Raw genomic sequence first — 20,929 nt, 5'->3', positions numbered from 1 at the left:
TTGAAAAATATCTAAAAATACAAAGTTTTTGGGACACTCACCTTAGGTTAGGTTTAGCCAAACATTGCTGATTTATGTGCTAATTTGTCAGCTTTGATCTCGAAACACTTAAAGAAAACTATTGTAACTTCAAACCTTGAAAAAATATGTGTTGACGTCTTGATGTATTTTTAGGCTCTCTCCATGAAACCTCTTCAACAGGTGGTGTTTAATTAGGAAAATAAACGGTGGCAAAGCAATTAAATGAGTAATTTAATACACGACACACTTTTAAAATGCTCACACCAGGGATCTCCGCCCAGAACTGGCGAGATCTGACTACGAGCGCACGAAATACGGACTAGTAATTCAATTACGTGGATTCTTTAGATGTTAATTATTCATTTAAAAAGAAAAAAAGGAAAAATCATTGATAAAATTGGATGACGGGACAACATATTTCGCATTACCAAAATAAACAAAGTACAAAATGGAGTATGATGACGGCGCTGTGACACAAACAGTGACGTATGTGTTATATGTTCTTCTTCTTTTTTCTTAGAAAGTGGCCCAACTACGACTCGAGATGCAGGTCAATAAACTCAGTACGGAAAAAGCACAAACAAATATAAATGGTGTATATTTAAAAATTGAATATTAATAAAAATTGAAGTTTTTCATGTTAAAATAGCGAAATAAAAAGGTTAAAAGACAAAAAGGTAATTAAATAGGCCACCCGACATACACTCGTGCCTAACCAGTCGTATATGAAGAGCGTTGCTTTTCGCTTTGCCAATCGATAGAATTTTTGGTTACGGGGGCCGCTTGTGAAGTTAACTGAATATGTGAAATCGTCAATAATTTTAATTGGGCATGATTGACTGCAATTGTGCAAGATATAGGCAATATTTTTGAAAATACTATAATAATAGTTCCCAGAATTATCAAACGCATATAAAAAATATAGAAATCTTTGGAATAAGTTAATTCAGTCAACTACAAATATATTTTGCCAAAACCAAATTAATGAACAAAAAAAAAGATTATAAAAAACTTTGGAAAATCATAATAATGAGACAACTGAGTCAGACAACAATATAATAAATCTTCTAAATGCCTTGTATTTTTTATGAAAAGTCATACATAAAACGAAGATAAGTAAGTAGAGTACGTAAGATAAGTAAAACCATACAAAACAAAATTTGAAATTACCAAATTTTAAAAATAAGCAGGCTAATACACAAAACAATTCAACATTTTTAAAACCTTTTACTACAAACGAACTATATACAGGGTGTCCCAAAAGTAGACGTCCAAACGAGAGGAGGTGATAGAGGAGATCATTTGCAATCAAAAAAACCCTATATACTATTATCCGATTGTTGATGGTTTAAAAGTTATTTCCATTTTTCTCATTTTTGTAAAAATTGCTTCATGCATCATGCACAAAATTTATTACAAAAATATCATAATTTATTTACTTAGTATTTAGTGCGAGTGTGACCCTAAGGAGTGCACCCTCTCATAAATATGATTTGGATGCATAATTGTTTCTTTCACTAGTAAGAAAAAAATAATTTCTCAATATGTTTAATTTTTATTTAAAAATTATTTGCCTTTTAAGTGAACCTGGCAGAAACAATTTTACTACAAAAAGTTAAAAATTATCAGGGAAAGTTACTTATTTAATAAAGATTCTCATATGGTGAAATACTTTCAGATAAGTGATACGAGTCTTTTTTAATTGACATTTTTATTAAACTAATCGGTTTTTGGACAAAAATCTAAATATTGTAATACTAAATAATCTAATTCTAAATAATGAAAAAAAAAAAAGAATTTATTGCTATTAAACATCACAATAAATGTTCAAAATGCGAACCACCTGCCCTAATACACATTCGCAACGGCGGATGAAATTACTTTTTATGCGCCGAAAGGCTCTGTCATTGTTGGTAATAACGTTGGCCGCTTGTCTTATTTTTCTTCGCAGTTCTACTTCAGTCTGGCTTTCATTGATAAAAACAAGTTCTTTGAAATATTCCCATAAAAAAAAGTCTAAGGGGTTCAGTTCAGGCGAACGCGGTGGCCATTGGATGGTTCCTCCCCTTCCAATCCATTGATTATTAAAAGTAGTACCAAGATGTTGCTTTACGATTCGGGCAGAGTGAGCAATAGCTCCATCGTGTTGCAGCCACATGTCTCGCCGTGTTGCTACAGATACGTCTTCAAGTAAATCGTTCAAGTTATGTTGCAAGAAATGTAAATAATTTTCGCCGTTAAGTCTTCCTGGTAGCTCGAATGGTCCAATGAATTTGCCTTCAATGATCCCTGCCATAGATTAACTGAAAACTGATGCTGAAAACGATCATTTCTCACTATATTAGGATTAACATAGTCCCAATAATGCAAATTGTGTATATTAAATATCCCTGTTCTTTTAAAACTGCTTTCGTCACTCCACAAAATGTTTTTAAAAAAATTATAGTCTTCTCTATTACGCTGCAGCATTTCCCGACAAAACTGAATCCTTTTTTCATAATCAGTGGGCAGAAGTGCTTGAACACGTTGCACATGATAAGGATATAATAGATTTCTTTGTAAGACTCGATGAACTGTGGATTTGGGAAGTCCCGAACGTCTTGCTATGCGACGAACACTTGTTGTTGGATTCTCTGTTGCAAATTCCACAATATCATCTTCATCGTTATCATTTCTAGGTCTTCCTAGGTTCTCCGTGGCTGACCAGGAATGATGCCTTCCAAGTAAATCTGATGCACATTTATGAAAACTCTATAGTCAGGATAGCGATTTCGACCGGGAAAGCGTCTTTCATATTCTTGGGCAGCAGCTCGAGCATTTTCATCACAAAGCCCATAAACATAGTGCATTTCTGCATATTCGTGGGAACTATAAGCCATTTGTTAAGGTTTACTTGTAACAGTAGCAAAGGAGTTAAAACACGAAAAACTCCGAAAATAGAAACAGCAAACAGTCTAAGCAGTCTAAGTATAAGAAATAAAGCCTAATTTGTTGAAAAACCAGAAAGAAACTAGCTACATTCGCGACAGGGAAACGGTAAGTTGATCTTAAAAATTATTTGAAAAAGAATGTTTAGTTTTCTTAGCATAAATATTTGACCGTAAAGAATCTGCATAAATAAAGCAAACTTTTTCTGATATATATTCTTTACAGAATTCATGACACTATTTTTATAAAAAACAGAAAAACGGTAATAACTTTTAAACCATCAACAATCGAATAATAGTATATGGGGTTTTTTGATTGCTACTGACCTCCTCTATCGCCTCCTTTCGTTTGGACGTCTACTTTTGGGACACCCTGTATATTAAATCGCTAAAAGCTACCTCTAAATAATCAGAGATATTTCGCCTTTGTTATATACATGTTAAGGTTCTTGGACATGTTTATAACATGATGAAATAAGGAGGGCAAGTACAGAGATCTCCGTAACCATGAGAGATAGAAAGTTGGTTAAATGAAAATAATTCAGCGGCTTTGGGTGCTCAACTCAATATTTCGCTTTAAAATCTACAAAATTCCGAGTAGTTCCGAAGATATTTGAAAAAATACGAATTTTCGAACTAAATTTAATATTGAGTTTATCAGAAAAGATTTTTAAAAGTAAATGATACTTTCTCATAGCCATATTTTTCCCTCTTTAAGATGCCGGTATTAAATTTTAGATCCGACGTTTCGTCTTTGAGCTACCATCATCAAATTTTTTTTCAATTACGAACCTGGTTTTTCGATATCAATTATTAAAAGTGCTTTAAATTCCGAATTCAAAGGTGTATCACAAGGGTTGGTTCAAACATGTTTTAGACCTTTTTTTAAGCAATATTACATATTTTTGTATGCCTCAGAAGAAAGTAGACTTTGGAAGCTAAATGGTTTCATAAAGACATGCTTCTTCTAGTTTTCGTGTCTAAAATATTTAAAATAATATTATTGAAAAAAATCAATCTAAGGTCTACTCAATATAACTAATTTAAAGCTTGCTAATAAATCAATTGAACAACGTTAACAAATAATAATGTACAATACATAACATGAGTACAATAAATAACCAATAAAAACCTAATCAAAAAGATGTCCTTCATTTTTTAAGCATAAATAGCATCTCCTTATCGTGGATTTCAACACATTCTTGAGCATCATTGCTGTTATAATTTAAAAAGCCTCAAACACCAATCTTCGAAGTTAGTCGGTTTCAAAATTGTTTTTGTGAATGTAATTTTCAACATATCATTATAGAAAGAAATCTAAGGGAGTAATGTAGGAGATAATGATGTGCTAGCCATGGCGTACTGGAATATGTGCTAATGTGTTTTCTTGGAAATCTAGTTGATAGATATTCCCTAACTACTCCGGCATTATGCGCCGGTGCTCCATCTCGTTGAAACCAATGTTTTTGAATTTCTGCAAGAGAGAAATTATTTAAGGCTTCCTCTAAATCGTTTTTCAGTAATTTAAGGTAACACTCAGAATTCAAATTATGGGGATAAATGAAAGGACGTAAAATTCTTCTTCCCACAATACCATCCCACATCCAAATTGCATCTGCATCCTGAATCCAAAATGTATGTCGTGTCGTACTTTTTTCACCAAACGAGGATTTTCTGTGACCCAATAAAGGTGATTTCTCGAACTGAAAATACTATCTTTCGTTACCATGCTCCTATCAGACCAGATGATCTGGTTAGGAAAACTTCATTATCTTGACATTTTCAGGTGTACCAATCGCAAAATGTTCACCTCTCTGCATCACCGGGTCTAAATTCTTGACTAAGTATGATGGGACTTGCATTTTTTTAAATGAGTTAAGCTGTGGATCTTTTGCCGCCTACGTTTTTCAATTTCCCGTGTTGAAATACCAGGGTTTTCGGTAACAGCTAATAATACGTTCTTCATCATTACTTGGTTTTTGTCGGGAATGCACAGATACCATCAGAGTGAAATAATTCATAAGGTAATGTCAAACCTCAAGCATCTCTATGACTACCATTTTGTTTCTTCTAAAGCATCGAAAATATTTAATAAAAAAGTTCTAAAACATGAATGAACTACAACTGAAAAAACGATGAAACGAAAAACTGATAAAACGTCGGATTTAAAATTTAATAACGGCATGTTAAAGAGGGAAAAAAGTGGCTCTGAAAAAATATCAGCTATTTTAAAAAATCTTTTGTAATAAACTCAACAGAAAATATTAATTTTTTTCGAAAATTTTGGATATCTTCGGAACTATTACTCGAAATTTCTTATATTTCGAAAACTCATAATATTGAGCACCCAAAGCCACTAACTTCCTCCCATTTAACTAACTTTCTATCTCTCATGGTTTCGGAGATCCCTGTACTGGCTCTCCTTATCTTGGGCACGTTGTATATTTATTAAATGCTTGGAATCGAGTGTAATTCCAGATGCTTGGCAAGTATTTATATAGTTACCTCGAAGGCAGGAGACAAAAGTCAAGCCACCAACTGCAGACCTATTTTAGTTATAAATATTTATTCTAAATTGTTTAAAAAGTGCCTTAAGCAACGATTTGTTGATATTTTTGAACAAAAATATTTTATTCAATAATCAATTTAGTTTCTTAAGAATAGATCTACGAAAGACGCTTTCTTTAAACTAACTAAAAATATTTACTTCCACAATGCTAAAAATAAAAAACTCTGGCAGTTTTCTTAGATTTATCAAATGCGTTTGACTATTCAAATAATGGACATGTTAAATATGAGACTCGAGAGATTAGAAAAAATTGGGATAATAGAAGGGCATTGCTTCTAATAAAAAAGTATTTAACTAGTAGGAAACAAAATTAAGTGAAAATTAACAATGATGTTCATAGCTCGTATGCGACATTTTCAAAAATTGCAATGTGATATCATATGCTGATGATTTTGCTCTGTTATTTTCAGCTAACAATTGAAATGAAGTATATCGCTGAGCAAAGTTGTGGTTGGACATTATTTATCATAAGTTAAGTATAAAGTTAAGTATAAGCTAAGTATAAGTAAAATAAGTTTCAATTTTCAAATCAGAATTCAGGTAAATGAGAAGAATATTGAGTGACGCAATTTAAATATTTGAGATGTATGCTGAACCAAAATTGGGACCCAGAATAAGATCTTGTACTAATTCCTCAGAAATAAAAATATATACTTGAATCTAAGATAGAGAACTCTAAAATTTTACATTTGGTCGTGAAGAGGCCTGCACATTAAAAACAAGTATCATAAATACATTAGAAGTAGTCCAGATATAGTATCTGAGAATATCATAGGTAGACCACACAAGAAATAAAGAAAGGACGCATTATGAGAGGAGAACGCTATGAATTCCAGGGCTTCTATGTCCTTCAAGGTAAGATTGAAGGAGGAAATAGAAGAATAGGAACAAAGAAGCTTTCATGGTTGCGGCATATTAGACAATAGACGGGGAATAATAGTTTTCCAGAACTCTAAAATGCTGCAATTGACAGAAGCATATGACGAACGCCTACGCAAGAATTTTCACGGCAGTCGAAGAAGAAGAAGAAGGTGGCAGGGATTAATATTTGTATTAATTACTTTAAATTAGTATTTATCATACAACGAATACTGGAAACGAGCAAGTAAAATTTTAGGATTAAAGTAGGTGTTCACCTTATACAATATATCACATTCTTTAGGAAACTTCATGTAAAAAATCAAGCGGTGTTATGTCGGGAGATTTCGCAGGCCAATTTACTAGTCCCAGGTTGCCTATATAGCCCCTTGTTGGGAAATTCGGCATTTAAAAATTCTATGATAATACTTCCATTATGTGGCAGAGCTTATGCAGGGTAGCTACGGGAAGTTTCATAAGTGCTTCCGCTACGTTAGCTTGTAAAAGTTACAAATATCTCTCAGAAATTGAGTTGGGCTAATTGAGCTAATTGGGCTTGTTGAGCACAATCATGTGGGTCCCCACAATACCCAACCACGTTAAATCCAAACTTGGTGTCTAACTTCATCTTCACGAACTAGCCTTGGATATTCATCTGAACATTAAAGGGTATTTTAACGATTAAATAGTTCAAAGGACACTTTATATAAAAAGTTTAAAATATCGTAATTTTGTTGAATAAACCATTGACAAAATACCTTTCGTCTAAAAAATAAAACGTTTTTAAAATATTACTCGCCATTAATCGCGCAACACTTGCTGTTGCTTCTATTTAACGTTAAGACGTATGAAGTGTCTCAACTACGATTCACATTACTGAGTTTCTTTAATTTTCTTATGGAATTTTGTTTTTATTTATCTTCATAAAAATTCCGTAACCTTAATGGCAATCAGACGTGTAAATATAGCTCTACCAAAATTTCGTCTTTCTGGATATTGACTTTAATACATTTCTTCAACTTTCACTTAATTTCCATCACAAAAATTGAATATGGCCTACTTATAAAAAAACAAAAGTTGACTTCGGTCGCATGTTTTATAATAGACGAGATATAAAACGCGCTTTTTTCTTTTTTTCCCAGTATATCTGTTGTTATTTCTAATTGAAAGAAGTAGACGACATATTATTTGTAGGCACTTGATTGCGCTATTTTGTCCCCAATTGGGACCATGATGTATCTTTAATAGTCTCCAATATCCCCATGTACATCATCTTAAACTGGAAAAAATATTGACTCTTGGACCTTGGTTTGGTTGTGGTAGTGAATCTATCCTTGACCAAACCTCTTTTAGGAATAATCTTACTATTTTATGAAAACTGCTTACTTTTTTCATGGAACCAATGAATAGTAAAGATTGTAATTGATGCGAAATTTGAAAAAAAAATGTCCTAACCAAACCTGCTTTAAATACCTAAAATCTGAATCCAAAATTATATTTTCTGTTCTTAAGTTATGCTCAAAAATGTCCAGTAATTATAATATTGATGTTGCAATACAAAGTTTAAAATCTGATGCCTTAGTTAATAAAATTAAATATCCTAAGACCAATGTTAAAATTTTACGTTTGATGTGCCATCAGTCTATATTCAGAATGTCAATACCTACTGAAATACGTTAAAATATACAGGAGCTCCTAGACAAAATTCATCACACGTTAAAAGTTATCTACGTATTTTGAAGAAACCTCCAGTATATTAATAGGTGGGCTATATAAAATATAAAAAAAAATAATTAGCGCCAAAACATCCCAACTTACTCTCGATCTATGTCAGTCTCAGCCATGGTTCTCTCGCTATTATTGTTCTCTTCGATCGTCTCGTCAATAAATTTTAGTCCGACCAAATCCAATTTTTCCTGGAGGCCCCTAGTGGGCCCCGTTCCGTTTATTTGCCTGTTCTTTTTCTCCAATTTCCGGGACGACATTCTAATGGTCAATTCACTTTTGCGCGCTTCACTTCGCACTTTCGAAAGAGAAGAAAAAGTTAATTTGCCGCACTAAAAGGCACTTCTTCTTCGGTTTTTCCAAGGCAGCTGAACGTCATTTTCTCACTTATATCCCACAGGAATTCTCTGTCTGTTTAGTGTTTATTCATTGTGGTTTATTAGATTAAAGGTAAAAAATATGAATTTAAGGGTTTAGAGGGTACAGGATAAACCACACTTGAGGCATAACCAATTTCACAGCAAAAAAACTGAAAAGCTCTAACTCAAGTAGTTTTGAATGTCTTTTCCTGTGCTAAAAAGTACTAAAAGTCGGATTTTTAGTTTTACACCGGAGATTTGTAATAAAAACCAAAAGTTGACCTCAAAAATTCCAACTATTTCAAGGATTGGTTTAATTAAAAATGGTACGTTCGCAAATTGTTTACGAAATTAATAAAGCGGTTATAAACCCGAAAAACGTTAAGTAAAGCGGCGTCAACATCTTTATGGACCGCAATCTAAATAGTTTACACATAAACGTGTTAAAAGTTTACGCGGGTAAACAAAAAAATTACTGAATTTGCTAATATTAAGCAATAGAGTACCGAATTTTCGACAAAATTTCTTTTTATCCTATGAAAAAGTTGTAGAAGCAATTTTGTTTGACAAGAATGCTTTCGATCATTTTTTGTTTCCACAAGCCAATAGTTTTGTCGATATGATCTGACCCTTCAAGAAAACTTTGTTGCACGATAAGTCTTCTAAGGGAACAGCTTTTGAATACTCTCAAAATGTTTCTTAAGGAATATTCATGGAAAATTTGGACTTAATATTTAAGGGCAAAAATATGAACCTTTTCAATATACGAAGCTTTTTATTTTTTAGTGGACATTTTTGAGCATAACTTTTTACTTGCTACTTACTTTTGAGTTTAGATAAACTATAAGTGAATTTTTTGCGCCATATTTTTATATACGAATGTTCTTGGTACCTTAAAAACTTCTTGAGTTAGAGGACATTTTATCAAGCAAGGTTCAAAACCAACCAAATTTGATATTTTGAAATGCCTATTGCAGCATTGGCATTTTTATTTATTAGCAGACGAAACTGGACATTACTTAGGATCTAACGAAAGTATTTTCATTCCATTTTAGAGAATGGGTTTTAGGGTAACAAAGTCGCTTTGAGGTATTTTTTAGATAAAACCGTAATCCACAAACACCTTTGTAGCACTGGCACTACTCGTGACACTTAAGTATCATAGGGTTTATCCTTTTGTGCCAGTGTATTCAATAAAAAATATCAGTAATATCAATCGAAATAATAAAAATGGGGAATGGACGGGGTTTAAAAGTTTACAGATGATAGAGCTCAACACAGAAAATATCCCAGGAATTGCTTACACAGAACATTCTCTAAATCTATATTCCCACACATTTCAAAACATTCATACAAGTTGTAGTATGTGAACCTTCATGGAATATATTGTGCTGCCAGAGTCAATGTTGCTGCAACAAAATCGCTGCGAGAACCGTCAAAGATCCTGCTTAAGGAACAATAAACGCGGGAAATTTAAAAACAACTGTGATGTTTAAAACTCTTTTACTTAAAAGAAGCAAGATAAGAATACTTTAAATTGAATAAGCCAACTAAAATATTCATGTTTAATTTTGAAATTAATGATTAGCAGCACATAAAAAACCAATTAAGGCTTATAGGAATTAATTTTAATTACATTTAGACTATAAAATACTTGGTCCCCGTAGCAATTTACCTATTGTTGCGTAAAACATACCATTGTAATATTTTTAAATATTATTGAAATATGACCCTCGTATATTCCCGGAAGAGATTGTCATTATAAAAAACCATAGTGGCCATCGACCCAAGGACGTATTATACCTATACGAGTTAACTAATAACCACCGACCGTTAAATTTATTACACAATTACCCAAATTACCTCAATAAATAAACAAAAAAAAAGCCTGAAACCACTAAGAATCTTTGGATTCATTCACTAAAACAATCACATCGATGAGTTAGTTTTTCTAAGAACACAATAAACAAACACTCAAACATAACCACAGCAAAGGACGGGCTTATGCGGCGACTGTATGCTAAACAAGGAGGACGCGATGCGACTGCAATTAAAAGGCTCGCGAAAACCTATTTTTAACGTTTGTTTCAACTGACGACCTTCGTAACGCGCAACTACATCTAAAGCAACTCCTGCGTCAAAACAAAACAATAATGTAACTGTACGGTCCATCTTGATCGGAATTAACCTTTAATAATATAGATTTACATCGGCGACGGGCTTTTGACACCTTATCACCACGCATACTATACAGAATAAGAGCAACTGACTCACCATCGGAATGGTGACTAACGCGTTCAACTATAGAAAACTCTTGGGTATGATAAAAATCATAGAAGCGTGTGTCGTTGAAAACTAAAAGCAAAAGTTTTGCTATTGAACGAGAGGCGGTTTTTTCGGTTTTTTGACGGGACGCGCTGACCAACAACTTTCAAATTGTTGTTTTTATTTGAGAGATCTATTATATCGCGTTTGGCGCGTAAAGGTGATGCTCCGTGACCTAGAACTCGCGTTTAGTACGAGAGTTTAAGTTCGATACAGTATTATTAATAGTAGGGGTATAATTAAACAGTACCAATAATTCGACGAGGAACGTGTTAAAGGTATAAAAATAATGTCAAGGATGTTATAAAGGCATGATGAATGCAATGGACTTTTTATCCATGTGAGTCCCAAGAGGTGCTGACAATCCTTGTTAAATGATCTTTCTTATGTGTAAAGATCATATTTAAATAATGTAAAACATATTTTATTTTTATCATTTTATTATATTATATATTTTTTTATTTTATATTTTAATATATGTATTCTCATTTAAAACAAAACTCTTTTAATGATCTATAATAATTCTATCTCAATTTAATTAATTCCATAATCAATTAATAACTTGATATATTTAAAATAACGTATATTGTTAAAGATCTCTAATATTCATTGAGTCAAGAGGACACCCAAAAATATTAATTGGCCAGGCAGTCAGAAAGCAACGTTTGAGAGAAATGTGTGTAAGTTGGTGTGCTGGAAAAAGAGTTGTGTTTACTGGTTAAACCAGGCTGCTAAATTTAATAGTGGTGAATATGTGAGAAATAGTTGATCTTGAGTAGATATGTGGCCATTATGAGTAGTTTTGTACAGATCTGTTTTTATTTTGCGCATCTTGAAAATTCCCGCACAAGTAGGTGTGAAAGCCTCTGTTCAATTAGGAACGAATGCGCAATTCCTCGAGTGCTGTCTGGTAAGACTTTACCTGGGGCTCGATTGACACGAATAAACAGAAGGATATAGTAGAAATATACCCTTTGTCTAATTCGTTGAGACAAAGTGTTTAGCGGCAGTGGAGCGTCTGGGGAAGCCCTTACTATTCTAGGTGACACTAGGTAGTCGTCAAATAAAGGAAGATAACATGTTTGACATATGTATATATTGAAATGTGACATTGTGTAAATTGATGTTGACTGAGATGATGCAAGGGAACGCAGGTTCCCCGGTGAGTATATTTTATTATTGTCAAAAGTTGACAGAACAGTAAATATTGTTTTATGTTTATGTGATGTTCGAGTTTATGTCTAACAATATGAGAAGGATGACTGTTTGAAGGATGAGTGATTTTGCATTGTAGAGACCCATTGGCTAAGAACAACTCTGACAGGTAATAAACCACATTTTAAAGCGTATTTTACAATAAGAAAAGTAATTTTCTTGATGATCTAAGATATTTCCTGAAAGTGAAATACATACATTATAATGCAATAAAGTGGACTTTTGCATCAGTTTTTGGGCATCTGAGCCTTAAGAGTAATTGACGATCGCTTAAAATCATATCTCTCGTTTGTGAAGATCATAAATACGTAAAACAAATAAAAATTAGAGGGACCCAGTATGTTACGAAATCATGGGCAGTTGTAGACTTATTACCCTACTTTCAGCGAATAAACCCATCTGATGCCTAAAAGTCTTTGAGGATCGCTATGAAATAATTCCTTCTGAGAAACCACGATTAGGTAAGAAAAATATAAATTTATCAACCAGGACGTTGCTGAAGAGCAAAATACGGTAGAAATCAAAAAAAGTTAGTGCCCAATGCTTTTTATGCTAATAAGTTCATCTGAGCCTCAAGAGACATTGATAAAAGAAGTCTAGAAAACATCAATTTGTCAGGATACAAAATGTTACTGAAACATGGAATGTGGAAAAATTCGAAAAAATTTGATAAAGTTTTGAATAATATTGGGCATATATGTAAGATTTTCTAATTCTTATTTTTTTTATAAATGTACCATTTATTCTAAATCGAGAAATACGTTCTCGTTTGTCAGTGCTTTGTCAGCTAGAGTGAAAGAAAATATCAAATAGCCATAATAATCGGGATTTGTTTATGTTTATGTTAACTGGCGACTGAAGAGAGGATGTAAGACCAGGATAGGTATTAAAGAAGAGTTTTGCGACGGGTCACGCCGAGTTTAGTTCTTTTAATAAGTAAACGTTTTCTGTTGTCGATAATATAATATTGTCTTTAATTATTTAATTTGAACCTTACATATAAGTTTTCTAAGTCTCAAGATAAACTGAAAGCATTGGCGCCATCTTAAAATGTTACGCTCCTAGAATCACACTATCCTTTCGTGCATATGACGAAAGTTATTATGTCAACAACTTGCCCGAACTAGCGAGCTCCTAAGACATAATGATAAAATTCAAAATCTAATCAACGTTCTAGAAATCTGAGAATGTTTTCAAAATGGCGGCCTGAGAATGTTTTCAAAATATTATAGTTATATACATACATCTTAATTATTGCGACCTTTTGCTCTTGTACTATTATATTACGAGATGCGTGTATTATAAACCCATTAACCAGATGCAAGGAAAAGTGGTAGCAAAATAAGCTGGGAAATGTTTTTAGAAAATATCTGTAAGATCATTAATTAATATCATTATTTATTGTTTAATGTATTTATGCCTCTGCTGGGTTTAAATATTATTTTTTCTTTTAGTTTTATTTAATTTGGACTATACATTTTAGGTTAAATAGAATAAATATAATTTAAGGGACTAACCTAAGATTTATTATGTTTTTTAGTTAAAAACAGGCCTTAAATGTAATTTGTTCATGTGATCATTCACTCACATACCAATATCACTGAATTAACATTATATTTGTATTTAACGCCCGTTTAATCGCATCGCATGAAAATTTCTGTAAACTAAATTAACGTGTCTACTTTGCAGTTCTAGTTCCAATCCAAACTAGAAATAACAATTTAAACTTGAATTTTATTGAGTTATAATTGCGACAATTAGTTAAATTTAGTAAGGAGTCTAATGTATTTCACATTACATTATTATTTTTACAAAACTATGGCATTTTTGGACTAGGGAGTTTGAGGGGAAGATTTTGTGAAAACGAAATAAGTAAGATATGAAAAGAACGTCATTTGGTTGTTTCTTAGTCATATCTCTAGAGCAATAAATCTTAAAAACGTTAAAACTTAACAATATAACTTTTTAGAACTTATTTATAGAAAATCATTTTTCTGACTCATTATTTTTCAAATTAAATGAATTCTATGCTATTTAAATAAAGATAACTTGATGATTTCATTTTACAGTGAATATATTAACATAATAAGTAAAGGTTAAGACTTATCCCAAAGAATAATAATTGTATTACAAGAAATGTATTTTTGGAAAATGATTAGCAATTTGTGTTTTCTTCTTTAATTTTAATATTGATAAGAAAAAATATAATAGGCTTTAATGAGAACTATGATAAATTATACAATAAAAATAATGCAGAAACAGTTTATTATATATTTATAAGGATGCGTATTAGTGGTATGAGTTGAGCTTTATTTTCAAAATAAAATGCATATTCGTTGGTAGCATAGACAAAATCACAGAAGATATACCGAAATAAACATAATGGCGTTGATTGAAAAGGGAATCGCCTCTTCAATCAACGATAATGGGCTTTTATCAGGCTCCATGAACCTAACACTATGTTATCAATAATTGTTAAAATGTTTATGACAGAAATGAAGGAAATACTTAGGAACTTAAAGAACGTTGATGTGGCGAGAGTGTGATGTTGAAACAGATGATTTGTGATGTGACTTATGTTGTTGGTGATCGTCCTTTATATGTAATTATTAAATATTCTGGAGTAGTGGTATTTTCCCTGAATTATAGAAATTGTCTACTGCCATTTTGGTGCCAAAAATATCATAATAAATTTTAAAAAAATTGGAAAATTAAATAAAATAAGTGTCCCAAATTGATCAGGTTTTCGTTAGAATCACTCATGTGAATCCGTTATTATTAGTATTTGTAATCAATTTCTCAAAACCATACTCATGGCCATCTTCTACCATTCTTAGATTTTAAGAGACCGTTTAAACCATAAATAGGGAAATTCTACTTAAGAAATTGGAGCAATTCTATCTTAGACAAATGGTTTTTAAATGGGTTAAGTGATATCTAAGTAGTAGAATCTAACGTGTTGAATAAAATTTGTGTGTCTGAATTTGTTAATGTTAAATATGGCGCGCCTCAATGTACAGTTTTCGGTCCTTTACTATTTTTCTTATATATCAGTATTATATTAGGGATAAACCAGAAATTGTCGTCTTGTATACTTTATTATAGTAGGCAAAGACAACAGTTGCAGAGGGAATTAAATAATGAGCTATGCAGCTTGTCCAACTGATTTTGTGAGAACAAAACAAGCTTAAATACCAGAAAATCAAAATTTTAAATATTTGGAAAAAATTTCATGAAAAAGAACTTGATAAAAGAAATGGATATAAAACATGCGTGCATCTTAACAATTAACCATTTTGTTTTTGATTATTTCCAAGATATCCGTTATTTTGAAACTACGAATTGTCATTACAGCCCCATTAATGGTCTGACCGCCATTTTGTTTTAGAATCAGATTTCACTAGGGTAATAATAATAAAACCTTTTAATTGCTGTTTACCCCTACTTACCTAAATTGTTTACCCGCCATCACCAATTCACTATATAGAGAGATAAAACATTCAATAAGAACGACTTTTATAATGATAGGCGATGAGTAGGTTTAATATAAAAATATATTGCATACATATCAACTTCTTAACAACACCATATAAAGTATAATCAAATTAAATATCAAATTTTTTTTTAGTTGTTTTGTCTAAGAAATTTTTATCACGACTTTATTTACCTCAGCGTATAACTTTGGACGGCAAGTTAAATTTTTGGTCAAAAAGCTCAGTTTAGTTTAAGTAGGGAATAGTGGGGAATAGTCCTTGATATTTTATTCTCTTTTGGACAGTTTTAGAATTATTTTAATATAAGTTTAAGTTTAAGTTTTAATTATTTACTGTTTTAACTTTAATATATTAGCTTACCGGTAAGCTTAATTTTCAGTTATATTCCAGTTATATATATATACATATTTTTTTGAAATATTTAAGGCCTATTGTAGATATTATCTTTGTAATAGTTTTATGTTCATATCTATTATTTACTTTATACTTTATAGTTGTTGTAATTGTTATATTGAATACTACCAATAATTATATAATTAGTTTTAATTTTTTTTAAGCTTAAGCTTTTTTTAAAAACTTTTTTTTAAATCTACCCTTCGAAGCCGATTAAGTTAATCAAGTGTAAGGAGCAAAACATTACTTCTTTAAATTATATAGAAAACTAAAGCAAGTTAGCGGTAATAATAGACTGCCTCCAGCCCACTGTCTAGAAGACCAAAATGGAAACAAACTAAGATATATCGATCAATAACTTGATACATAGAAATAAGGTATTGGAAAAATTTCTGATGATGATAGATCTGGATGTGATATGATTGATGCTACGTCAGGACAACCAATTACTAGAAATGAAATAGGACGAAATAATGCCGACGGATTGGCTGAAATCAACATATGTCATGATCTCGAAGAAGAATAGGGCAACCCAATGTAAAGACCATCAAATGAGGCCATTATTTGCAAAACTCGCTAATCGACATTTTTACCGAAAATTGTTTTTTGTGTCAGAAATGTTCATTTTTATAAGGCTAATAGTTTGGTCGAGTCAGTTCCGCGCTAAACAGGCTCTTTAATACCTAAATATCATATCAAAAAGGCTTGTAATTTGCAAAACTGGCTCTATGCTTCGCGAAATTAGTTGCAAAACTCGCTGAATGCGTTTGAACCAATAGCGCGCGTTAGAATATTCACGTGACTTTTTGCAGCTGTTTATGTGTTTTTACGTCTTATTTGCAGTCGCAGCGTGTGTCATATTAGTTGTTATCGTCCGTCTTATTTCAACGATTGTTGATATTGTTCAGTGTTCAATTATTATTTTAACGTCTTATTTGCTATGGAAATACTACATGCTAGTTCAAGTGTTTTACCTAGCCCTGCTGGGAAAGGACGTAAGAAAGAACGTCAGCCAGAAAACTATAAAAGAAATGTTGCCAAGCGTATGCGGTAGGTATATCATTTTTTAATGTGTCATAGAATCTTTTAATTAATCCCTGCTGTTCTATTCTAGACATTTACCACAGACTCTGGCAACGTATCCGACCTGCAAGCATGATGGTCGACCAGGACAACCTTATTATTGCACGACACTAACGATGGCGCAGGTCAAGGAGTGTCACGCGTACTTGTACGAATCTAAAGACAAGATAGAACAAGATAGGCGAATACTGGCTTGCTGCACGGGAAACAAACCCAAAAGAGGTAAAACAGACCACGCTCAGGTTTCTATACAATACAATATCCGTTTGAAGGATGGGCACTTGATAAGGGTATGCCGAAATGCCTTTTTGGAAATATCAAATTTTAGTAAAGATAGAATTCAAAGGGTAATGCGAAATTTTGTGCTTTTCGGGGCTCTTCCAAAGGAACGCAGAGGTGGCGATCGAGTAGGTGTAAAAAATATTGACAAGCAAAAAAGCATAAAGCAATTCATTGAATCAATTCAGTGTGTTGAATCGCACTATTGCCGAAGCAAGTCAAGTGTCCGGATGTATTTACCTTGTGACCTTTCTTTTAAAAAGCTCTACAATCAATATCTGGCAAAAACCCCGGAAGGTATGCATGTAAAAATAAGTTATTTCAGAAAATATGTAAATGCTAATTACAATTTTGCATTTGGGACCCCACAGACTGACTGTTGTTCTTTCTGCCTGAGGACGAAAGAACGGATTAAATCAATGACATCCGCGAGTGGTAGGCATCAATTAATTGTGGAACATCGCATCCACGTATTGAAGGCAAAAACCTTTTTCAAATTACTTAAATACACTAAACCAACAACAGTTACCTTTTCTTTTGATTGTCAAAAGAATCTGGCCTTACCACGGTTGCCTGACCAATCTGCCTACTTTAGCCAGCAAATTAATTACCATAATTTCACAGTCGTATGTGGTAGCTCCCAGACTCAATTAAGAGTCACAAATGTCTTTTCATACTTATGGACCGAAATTCAATCTCCGAAACATTCTAATGCTATAACATCGGCTGTTCGAGATGTTTTGATTAACTTCAATTTTGAAAATTCCGTAACAAAAATAAATTTATTTGCCGACGGGTGTGGCGGCCAAAATAAAAATACTATAATGATGGCAATGCTGGCCCACTGGCTTCAAGAAGGGGCGCCAAAAAACATTTAATGTCTGGAACTGATTTTCCCGATGGTTGGACATTCCTTCATCCCTCCCGACAGGGTTTTTGGTTTGGTCGAAAAGGACATAAAGAAGACACCAGTAATTGTCGAACCTTGTCAATATGATGACATAATTAAAAAACATGCCACTGTTCGAAAGTTAGGGGTTGACTGGAGACTATTCGACTGGAGAGCAGAGACCAAAAGAGTAGTGAAGAATCCCTCATCGTGGCATTTTGCCTTCAATAAAGCAAAACGTTTCATTTTCATCAGGAATAATGGTACTGTTCTGGTGCAAGGCGAACCTAATTATCGCACTAATATTGGGCAACCTAAAGGTATTTGCAAAAAAAATTGCAAAGTTTCCTCGCTATCGCCTAAAGAGATACCATTAGGCAATCAATTGAAGGGTGACAAAAGTACAATTGACAAGTTGCTGGCTCAACATTACGGAAACGATTGGAGGAGTCTTCCACAATTAACTTTCTATAAAAGTCATCTCACAAAGCCTGCCGCTGCACGCGAAGAAGACGATAAGTTGGAGGGATGCCAAAATCAAACTGAGGATTTTCCTGTTTGAATAATTTATATTTTGATTTTGTTTTGACTGAATTTCCAACATTTATTTTTGTTAGAAAAAATGTTTCTTTGTTTTTTATGCAGTTAAATAAACGCAATTAGGATTTGTTTATGCTTTCACCCTAGTTTTAATATTATTATCATGTTTGATTAATAAAGGGAAGAACTAGAAGATATATATTTTTTTAATTTTATTTGCAAAACTCTCTCTATGCACTTTATTTATTTATTTTTAGCAACATTTTTAGCGTTTTAGATTTCTAATTAGTGGTTTTGCTTTTCTGTACCTACGAAGCTACCAGTAAAAAAAAACAGCTAAATTATAATGCATTAGTAGTTCTGTGAGCATTTTTTTCATTTCCTGAACAATTTGCTTTAAAGCATAGGACGAGTTTTGCAAATAATGGCCTCAAATAATCTAATAAGCCACGTCCTAAAGATATTTTTGAGACTTATATATGGCAGGGTGTATAATAGACTCCAGGAAGGAATCGGAAACAGTCCCTTTGGTTTTCGAAGTTGCCTAGGAACTATAGAGGCGTTCTTTGCTGTTGATGTGCTGATCCAATGATGTGGTTATGTTAACCATAGTGTGTTATTTTGTTTAAATAATTTCGAAAATGCTTTTATAAGAACGCCATGACAAAATGCTACAAATTATAAGAACAACAGGGATAGATGGCAAGTATATTTGTATTATTTTCAATTTATACTGGCACTACAGCTGCAGCACTGACAGTCGCAATACGGGGAGAACACCTTTTATAGGATGAAATAAGAATCAAGCAAAGAACTCACCAGAAATGCATTCTACCATCTTTGATTTTCAATTTCTATTGAGAGGAAATTTTCAATGAGGCTCTTGCTGATGTCACTAAAGGAATAATCAATACAAAAATCTATTTAATCATTACTTTAATACCAGCAATTCAAAATGTATGAATATTTGCAAAGAACCTAATATTGATGATTGATTATGGTTAGTGTATCTCGACAGCCACACCAATGACCAGTGTGGTCTAACTGTAGAAATCAAAACGAGAATAGAAAAAGTTAAAGCAGGATTTACAAAGATGAAAAAAGTAATGTCAACCAGAATACGATTTGACTCTGAAGTCGCAGATTAGATGATCGCAGGTAGACAGAATTATTAACAACATTGCCCCATCGCATGGTCAAAGCTTCAAGAGTAGTACCATCAAACGATGCAAATTATAATATTTTAGTGATGTCATAAGAAACCCGGAGAAATCTGAGATCTTGCATTTTATTATAGAGGTAAAAATCCTAGGCAAGCGTATTTCAGGAAGGAGGAGAACATTGTGGTTAAAAAATTTGAAACAGTGGTATGGAATGTACAGTTGAAATTTGCCAATCAGCTGTCAAAATAACAATAGTTTATAATATGATAGCTAACTTGATGGTCAACGATCGTTTAAAGGATATAGTACCAGAAGAAGAAGAAGAATTATTTGTAAAACTCATGCAGCACTGTATGCCAAATAAATTCATAAATTATATTAGTTCAGACTTTCCTATCATAATTTGCATATTTTCTTTTTAAATTTTTTCCATAATTTTCTTATATTTTTCAAAATATCTTTACAGTATGTGTAACTGTACCAACATTTATCATTTTCTTAAATTGATGATGATATGGTACTAATTAATAACTATACAAAAAACCTGAATCCCCCTAAGAACTTATCAGTCTAGGATCCATTTATATGTATATAATTTTATTTCATTAATAGCAGACTCTGATATTTGGTTAAAGCACTAATTTTTTCCTAAAAAAGAATTAAAATCCCAGGAACTATCGAACTAAAAGCCATTACAATTATAATATTTTACATCGCACATACGGACTAAACATTGCAACTTTTAAGACCGTGACGCCATCAAAAGTAAATAAAACCATTTTTAAAGCCAATTTACAAACGCATACTTCTCCTCCGCCAAACCAATAAAGCATTTAAGACCTATTAAACATTTTAATTTCATTTCTAAGCAAAAAACCTAATTTACTGTCCAAGGCCAGTAACCACTTCATTGCTAAATTTAAAATACCACTTTTGTTTATGAACTACTCCCAAATCATGCGGGTATAATTGGATCGATTAGCACCAAAAAAAAAACTACACCTTACCTGATTAAATTCTCTAATTCACTCATGTTTCTGTTTAATATAAATTAAATCGCGTCGTATAACACAAACTACATTCGATTAA

General features: G+C 32.5%; 2 protein-coding genes across 2 annotated transcripts in view; one reads left to right on the top strand and one right to left on the bottom strand.

Moving 5' to 3' along the window:
- Positions 1–20,929, bottom strand: part of LOC126750301 (phosphatidylcholine:ceramide cholinephosphotransferase 2-like) — a 113,204-nt gene that overhangs the window by 42,706 nt on the left and 49,569 nt on the right. The gene's annotated exons all lie outside the window — the stretch shown is intronic.
- LOC126750292 (uncharacterized) lies at positions 16,574–18,872 on the top strand. The gene is made up of 2 exons (XM_050459867.1): positions 16,574–16,936; positions 17,001–18,872. The coding sequence occupies exons 1-2, from the start codon at positions 16,827–16,829 to the stop codon at positions 18,124–18,126; spliced, it is 1,236 nt and encodes a 411-aa protein (XP_050315824.1). The 5' UTR covers positions 16,574–16,826; the 3' UTR covers positions 18,127–18,872.

This window comes from Anthonomus grandis, chromosome 1 (assembly GCF_022605725.1).
Source record: "Anthonomus grandis grandis chromosome 1, icAntGran1.3, whole genome shotgun sequence".
NCBI classification, from domain to species: Eukaryota; Metazoa; Arthropoda; class Insecta; order Coleoptera; family Curculionidae; genus Anthonomus; species Anthonomus grandis.
This window is presented reverse-complemented; position numbering and strand designations above follow the sequence as displayed.

Excerpts from the sequence above, each read along its gene's own strand:
- LOC126750292 (XM_050459867.1), top strand. The coding sequence starts at position 16,827 with ATGGAAATACTACATGCTAGTTCAAGTGTTTTACCTAGCCCTGCTGGG. Across the intron at positions 16,937-17,000 it reads AATGTTGCCAAGCGTATGCG|ACATTTACCACAGACTCTGG; the intron begins GTAGGTATATCA and ends GTTCTATTCTAG.